The sequence below is a fragment of the Oncorhynchus kisutch genome, linkage group LG4, assembly GCF_002021735.2.
Source record: "Oncorhynchus kisutch isolate 150728-3 linkage group LG4, Okis_V2, whole genome shotgun sequence".
NCBI classification, from domain to species: domain Eukaryota; kingdom Metazoa; phylum Chordata; class Actinopteri; order Salmoniformes; family Salmonidae; genus Oncorhynchus; species Oncorhynchus kisutch.
Window position 1 is genome coordinate 44,102,365 of NC_034177.2, and position 7,585 is coordinate 44,109,949.

The following is a 7,585-nucleotide window of genomic DNA, read 5'->3' on the forward strand; positions in this document are numbered from 1 at the left end:
CATAGATAATTCTCTCTCTCTCTTTTCCCAGAGTTAAATCCTACATCTTTCTCTCTCGCTCTCACTGTGTTTCTCTCTTGGTCTTTATCGCTCGCTCTCTCTCGTCCCTCTTTATTTAAATTAAACTTGGTGTGGAAATTTAAAACGCATACATTACCAAAGTAAACATTATGGTCGAATAACAAAGGTGATCTCTGTGTCGCTCTCAGTTCTGCCTGTGGACGGATGGACTGAGCGTGCTCCTGGGACGGGACATGAGCAGTGAGTGCATGAGGAGCGAGCTGGAGACCCTGCTCTCCATGGAGATCAAGCTCCGCCTCCTGGATCTGGAGAACGTGCCAATCCCAGACAGTGCCCCGCCGGTGCCTAAACCCCCCAGCAACTTCAACTTCTGCTACGACTTCAGCCAGGCTGAGCAGTAGGCCATGGCAGGGCAGAGGAGTAGACCTGGGGCCTGTTCAGGAGGATGTAACGTTACAGAATGCTCAGCTAGAAATGTATGAATTAGAACAGATCTGGTCTTGTCGTCTGTAAAATAGGCAATTGTGTCAGCTCTATTCATTATATTTCTATTTGCAACGTTTGGAATGTTTCATGTCATTAAATGCACCCTAGTAACGACCAAGCCTGTAGACATCTACACAGCAGGAGTGGACATAGGACTGGATCGACAAATCTAATGCGTAGGCAAAGGTTTCATCTTATATGAGCGGAATCGAGGCTGAAGACTATTCCTTGGGTTCTATAGGAGTGGTCATCTATTTGGGTGTGGTCAAGTGTATTGTAACTGTACAGTGAGAGTGTGTTTTCTGTTGTTGGATCGATCCAGATGGCTTATGACCAGGCTGCAGCGGGAAGGCTTTAGGTTTACTTCAGTCCCCCGCTCCAGTCCTCCACGCTCCTCTGTGCATTGTCTTTAGGCGGAGAGTTCATTTTTCATTTTTGCCATATCCATGTTTGTTTTTCTACTTTTCTCTGGTGTGATTTTCCTTAAACTGAAAGCTTTGTGAGGCAGGATGCATGACATCCCTTCTGAAGGTACTCAACCCAAGGACTGAGACAGAACAGAGCCAAATACATATTTGTGGGTATATACTGTATATGGCTCGGAGAGAGAATCCCTTGGATTTCTGACATTGTACTTACCGACCTACTCAAACAGAATCCCTAGCCCCCTGTTCTAAAATGGTACTTTAATGAGTTGAAGAAACAAGAAAACATACTCTGGCTCCAAGCCTATTCAAATCCCTATTTATAATATATTAAATCCTCTTTTTAAGTGTGTGCAGATAGTATTTGAATGAGTTCCATTGGCTCACGAGGAGCACTTTAAATAGAATACCTCAGAGGTTCCCATGGGCTGGTTTTAATGATGGTCATGATGGATTGATCTTTTGTACTTTTTATGTAAGGTCGTTTAAGTTTTGATGGCTGTTGTTCAAACGGTTCTCTTAGGCAACAGGGTTTTATTGCGCAAAGAACTTGATCAACGGTACAGCCAACTGACTTGCTTTTATGGTACATTTAACAGATGACGTAGCGAAGGTACAGATAACTGTTGTGTGTCACACAGTATGTATCGCTGCTAATTAATTGTTGTCCTGGTAATGTTTTTTTGCTCCAGAGTTTGTCAAAGGCAATTATAGGTACATTATGAATTTCAGGCCATAACAAATGAATATTAGTTCAATATTGATGTTATTGTAGGGTACTTTATTTCCATGACTGAATGATCCTGAAATAAATTTGACCTCATCAATTTGAACTAATATACTGTACAACAGTAAACAAGTCCAGTCAGTATGATGACCCTTCAACTTTTCATATTCCAAATCTCATTGGCCAATGAATAATAATAGGTTTTTGTAGCTGGCTAACAATCATAAATTCAGCTGGAGTTTGAGGTGATTTTGCTATTCATTGCATGTCTGTTCATGTTAAAACACCCAATCTCCATGGTAACCCCTAACTTATGCCTTACTAAGATCAGGGTTGACATGAATAAATATGATTTATACAAATTGTCCTTGTCTAGCTTGGTTTATGGTCTGGCGGAATCCTAGAAGAAACAAGCCTACTGTACTCATGATTCTAAGCAAGAGAGAAGCATACATTTATTGAAACTATATCTTATATTTTATACATATTACATTTTCAAAGAAACATTAACAGTTTTGCTTCCTTCAGTGGCAGTGTTGAATTAAGTTGAATACAAAATTACATATTAAGCCAGCTAAACAAAATATGAATAGATAAATATTTCTCTACAGTGTGGCCATTTAAGAATGAACATGCAAGATCTGGTTCTGAGATCAACTACAAGGTGCTTTTTAAAGCCGAGCATATCTTCTAGGCCAGTTAAAAGGTTTGTGCAGCATCTACTGATTTGGTCCCTCAGCTCCATAAACCAGACACATTCTAATCAAACAAACCTCGAGATTAACAGTGACCTTATATCGCACCGTTTACACCAGCGATAGGGGTGGGGGGCCACAAAAAAGAACAGAATGAGGGTCCACAGTGGCTCTGCGTACCCACATCCATAGACTAACCAATACAATGTTTTAAATGCTGACATGAACTAATTGAGTGACTGATGCACAACCACATTTTGAAATTGCACCTTGTGTATTCTATTATTCTAACTCTCAACAGCAGTGGATGCTGCCGAGGGGAGAACGGCTCATAATAATGGCTGGAACAGTGCAAATGGAATGGCATCAAACGCCTGGAAACCATGTGTTTGATACCATTCCATTAGCACGAGCCCGTCCTCCCCAATTAAGGTACCACTAACCAACCTCCTGTGTTCAACAGTACACCTGACAGTTCTTATTTTTTTGGTGGGCATGTATGCCGAAAGTTGCCCACCCCTGGCATACACCGAAGGAGGACTTTAAGGGACGGTTTCTCAGACTCAGATTAATAATGGTCCTAGACTAGACAGACTTTTAGTCCACACGGGATGGAAATCTGCAGATGCAGATTCTCCAATGAGAATGATTTTTAATTCATTAAAAATACTTAATTTGAGTCTAAGACACTGGCCATATGGGTCCACATACACCCCATATTAGGGTTTACAGGGGTTAAAACTAAGAGAATTACTGAATCTAATACAAATAAACTCTGGATAACAAGAGCAGGTCACTGAATTGTGATTCAAGCAGAACGTTTCTGGATAATTTTTTGTTGTTGGGGACATTCAACCTATCAGACGGTTGTGACTAAATTGAGTACAGCTCCGACCAGAAGTTACTTTTCGTAGCAGGTTAGAAGAACATTTTAGCTAACCTTAACATTCTCCTAACCTGGTATGAAAAAGTACCTTCTAGTCGTAGTTGTATTCCACCTAGTCAGAACCCTATCAGAGTGTGAGGGTCAGATCAGCTCCGCCCACAAAGCGGCAGTGGACATTCTCTAGGAAGGGCAGCTGGGATTGGAGGAGGTCCACTGTTGTTATGGAGATGTCTTTACACATGGAGATGTCCAGCGTCCGCAATCTCTTACAGTGTTGGACGAGCATGGAGAGAGCCCTGCGGGAGCATGAGTTCACTGCTGTCAAACACTGATACACAGATAACACAGTCTGTCTCTCTGGGGTTCTGTGTGTGTGTGTGTGTGTGTGTGTCTCTCACCTATCTGTGACTGCGTCGCAGCAGGACAGATAGAGGTGCTGCAGCCTGGCGAGGTAGGGGGCGGCGCGGGCGATACCCTGGTCACTGATCTGGGGGCAGTGGCTGAGTGCCAAGCTGGTGAGGCTGCGGCAGTGGTAGGCCACCGACGCCAGGCTGTCATCACTGATCTCAGGCAGCATGGAGAGAGAGAGGCGCTGGAGGTCTGGATAACGCAGCACCTGCTCACAACAATTGCTCGGTTAACTTATAGGGAAATTGCTAAATTGTTAAACTTCATATTCATCATATCTAGCACCACCATCATCAACATGTGAAAATGGCACATTTCTATGTTTTGTAGGGGGAAAAAGATAAGAGGAAGCTAACTATTTCCAAAGACGACATCAAACAATTAGTAGGCAATGCCTACTCAAAATTGTTTATATGAAAAATAAACAAAATAAAATTCACACAACGCACACCGATGATGTTGCTACAAAAGATAGAAGAGCGTCATTTCCACATATGTTGATGTTGGGTTGGTGCTGGAGATGATGAATATTACGTTTTTTTAATATATATATTTTTATGTTCCTTTAATGGAGTGTTTCCGAACCTAAAACTCCTTGCCCTAACCATAGCCTGTATATTCTCATGGTAGACCAACCTGTGTGATGCTGCTGTCAGTGAGTTTGGAGCAGGCAGACAGGTCGAGCTCCTGGAGGCTCCTGAGGGCCAGCAGTGAGGACCCGTCCTGTTCCTTGAACACCCCCAGGTCCTCGTCCGTCACCAGCCGGGGCTTCTCCTGGAAGGGCATGCTGGGAGGCCGGAAGAAACCCATATTTCCAAAAGTACGGGTGAAGCTGGGCCCCTTGTCCTCCTACAAAGCCAGGGTGAGAGGTTGAAGGTCAGGGGCGCACGGTCGTAGTAAGCTACAGTGGTGGTAACATGAATATAAGCGAAGTCACGACCAGCTAGTCTGCTTATTCCCTATTCCCAAGACATCTAGACTTTTCCCCACCCAGCCCTCTCTCACCATTTCCTTGCTGGGCTCACACTCCTTGGTGAGCTCCACCATGCCCAGCAGCCCCCAGTCTGTGATCTCCTTGCACCAGCCCAGTCGCAGCACCACCAGCCCGGGCAGGTAGGTGGCGATAGCACGCACACTCAGGTCTGTGAGGTAGACGCAGGAGGTGAGGTCCAGCTCCCGCAAACTGGAGCCCAGCAGCCGAGCCAGAGAGAACACAGCCAGATCCTGGGAGAGAGATGGGAAACAAAGGAACATAAGGGATGATGTCCTGATAAACATTTCATTCTATAAAAGAGAAATCCTGAAAGTCAGGTAAAACAGCTCTGGTAAAGTCATAGTAATGTGAGGGAGAGAGCAGCACACACACTGACCCTGATATAGGTGCAGCTCTTGAAGCTGAGTGTCTCCAACCGTGCCCTGGGCTCCAGGGCAGAGAGCCCTTTCACTATCTCAGCCCCACTGACATGCAGGCACTCAGACAGATCCAGGTTCCTCAGCTCCGGCAGCATCATCAGGTCGGCCAGCCCTTTATCCGTCATCCTCCAGTCCCGAGACAGAGAGAGGAACCGGAGGCCCTTAAGGCTCAGGGCCACAGCCAGTACAGCCCGGCTGGTGAGCTCTGTACAGGCGCTGAGGTCCAGGATCCGGAGGCCAGGCTGGTGCTTGCAGAGCACCTCCACGGAGTAGTCTGTCAGCTCCTTGCAGCCCCGCAGACGCAGCTCCTCTAGAGACAGGCCCCCTACCTGGGCCACGGAGCGCAGCGACTCTGGGGTGATGCTAGTTCTGCTCAGGTCCAGCCCCCGCACGGTGGAGGCCTGCTCCTGCAGCAGCCTGCGGAGGTTACGTAGGGAGAGCAGGGCAGAGGAGTCAGGCCCCACGGGGCAGCCACGGTACGGGTCAAACTCAAAGGCGATGTGGCAGCCGGCCAGGGAGAGACGGCGAAGTCTGAGAGTGCAGCCTGTGAGTCGGTTGAAGGTGAGATCTGATAGATAGCGCAGGTCAGAGAGATCCAGCTCCTCAAGACCTGCTAAAGCTACCCCCACCTAGGAAAAGGACAAACTATTTTTTTAAACTGGCATGTGTAAAAATACAATTAAAAAAATAATTTGAAAAGGAATACTCATCATCATCATCATCATCTCCATCATCATCATCTCTGTCTGACCTGCTGGCGGTGCTCTTCTTTGGACAGGAAGGCTCCAGACATGAAGAGGCTGTCCAGGCCACGGAGGTCAAGCCTGCGCAGGGCGGTCAGGTGGGGCAGCAGGGCCAGGAGGGAAGACTCGGTCACGCTGCTTCCTGGCAGGGCCAGGCTCTCCAGCCGAGGGCCTAGATGGAGCCCTATCTCCTGAAGCACAGCCCGGGACATACTGGACCCATCCAGATGGCTTATGACCAGGCTGCAGCGGGAACGCCTACTCAGGCCCCGGATCAGATCCAGGGAGGAGATAGAGGCTGGGAACTTGAAGGTGTCATTCCTCTGGAAAATGGAGTCAAAGTTAGGATTAGGTTGTTAGTGAGATTGATGAAATTTGTGAGATTAAGGGGAAATTGTGGAATAGAGTAGTACCTGAAATTGGAGGTCTTGGCTCGCATCATACCAGCTCCAGCACACCAAAGAGGCTTCCTTCCTGTCTGATGCTTTGAGGAAACTTAGGATGTAGGTGACGATCTAGACAGAAAGTTGATTGGACCACCAGGCCTTTTACAACAGTTCTATCATAGTGCCATGCATAAGGAAATTGATCAAATAAGGTGTGCCAAAAAATTTTAATAATCAGTGCATTATAACTTGCTAGCTAGTTAGTTAACATCTATTGTGGTGGTAGTAACATATCAAGTTGTTGACGCAACCGTGCTAGTCAGGACACCCAATGCATTGACAACCACAGTGACACCAACTGTTATTTTATGAAGCAGGCTACTAGCCTATTTGCTAGTCTTACCTCAAGAGGTAACTCAGGCGTTTCCATGGTTATTTCTCCCATCCCCAGTCACATCCTTGGATTACAAGATGGAGTGTAGTCCATTATATTGATCATGTCAATATCTGTCAAGCATTTTCAATTCCGATGTTCGCTGATGAGCTAGCTACGACATCAAGTGCTGTCAGCTAACTAACGTGAACCGTAGCTCTCCAGCTAGCTAGCGTCCTCTCGGGCTAGTTTAGTTAATCATTACATTAGCTAGCTATCTTCAATCATGCTAGTTTCATTCATTCATTCACGTCCCAATCAGACCTGGTTCGCCAAGTTGAGCTATTTTGATGCGTTTCAATTCTCACTTCAACAGTTATTTAATTTAGAGCACGAAGATGTCATTACCCTCTTCACTTTGCCAGCGCCACAGATGGTCCCTCAGCTGACTGCAGATCAAAACAAACCCTCTGACGTAACACTAAAATCAGCAGCTTCTTCTTGGGGATCGGGGAAGGATTCTTCTTCAGTTATGGAAGATTGGCAATCGCACAATTGAATGTGATTTCTGCCACCTACTGTGCGGGATTGAAACAGGATTCCCCAAAAATGTAACGAAATACAAAAACTACAACACAATAAATGAACTAAACTAAATCAAAAAACTTTTCTGTAAAAAACAACAACAACAAAAAACAGATCTGATCCCTACAGGCTCAAGGGGAACCTGGGAGGGCGGGTCTTCCGGCGCCAGTACCCAAGCAAGTCTTCAGATGTAAAATCCTTAAATCACCAAAACTTTTCTGCCGCAGCCACAATAATTTCTTTGAAACGTGTGTGTAACAGTTTAGAACTGTGGCAATGAATGCCACAAAATCCACATTTTTAAAACACATGGTATATTTTGCCTGGCATCAAACATTTACCACAGGCTGCGGTGCGTCCACTACCATCACTTGTTTTCTCAATTATTTTAATCGCCTCCGCATAGGAGATTCGATTTATCTCGCTAACTTTTGCTA

The 7,585-nt window shown here is 45.7% G+C and overlaps 2 protein-coding genes across 4 annotated transcripts in view; one reads left to right on the forward strand and one right to left on the reverse strand.

The window, feature by feature from the left end:
• Positions 1-2,021, forward strand: part of LOC109889575 (engulfment and cell motility protein 3) — a 32,080-nt gene extending 30,059 nt beyond the window's left edge. For all 3 annotated transcript variants that reach the window (XM_020481110.2, XM_031823016.1, XM_020481114.2), the window contains one exon: positions 210-2,021. In XM_020481110.2, coding sequence (XP_020336699.1) covers positions 210-422 — 213 coding nt within the window. In that variant the 3' untranslated portion in view covers positions 423-2,021. The remainder of the gene's footprint in view (positions 1-209) is intronic.
• fbxl9 (F-box and leucine rich repeat protein) lies at positions 1,693-7,303 on the reverse strand. The gene is made up of 9 exons (XM_020481115.2): positions 6,972-7,303; positions 6,594-6,648; positions 6,218-6,319; positions 5,813-6,127; positions 5,019-5,690; positions 4,654-4,872; positions 4,285-4,497; positions 3,639-3,856; positions 1,693-3,536 (listed from the first exon to the last, which is right to left on the reverse strand). The coding sequence occupies exons 2-9, from the start codon at positions 6,633-6,635 to the stop codon at positions 3,368-3,370; spliced, it is 1,950 nt and encodes a 649-aa protein (XP_020336704.1). The 5' UTR covers positions 6,636-6,648; positions 6,972-7,303; the 3' UTR covers positions 1,693-3,367.
• Positions 7,304-7,585: the final 282 nt, after the last annotated feature.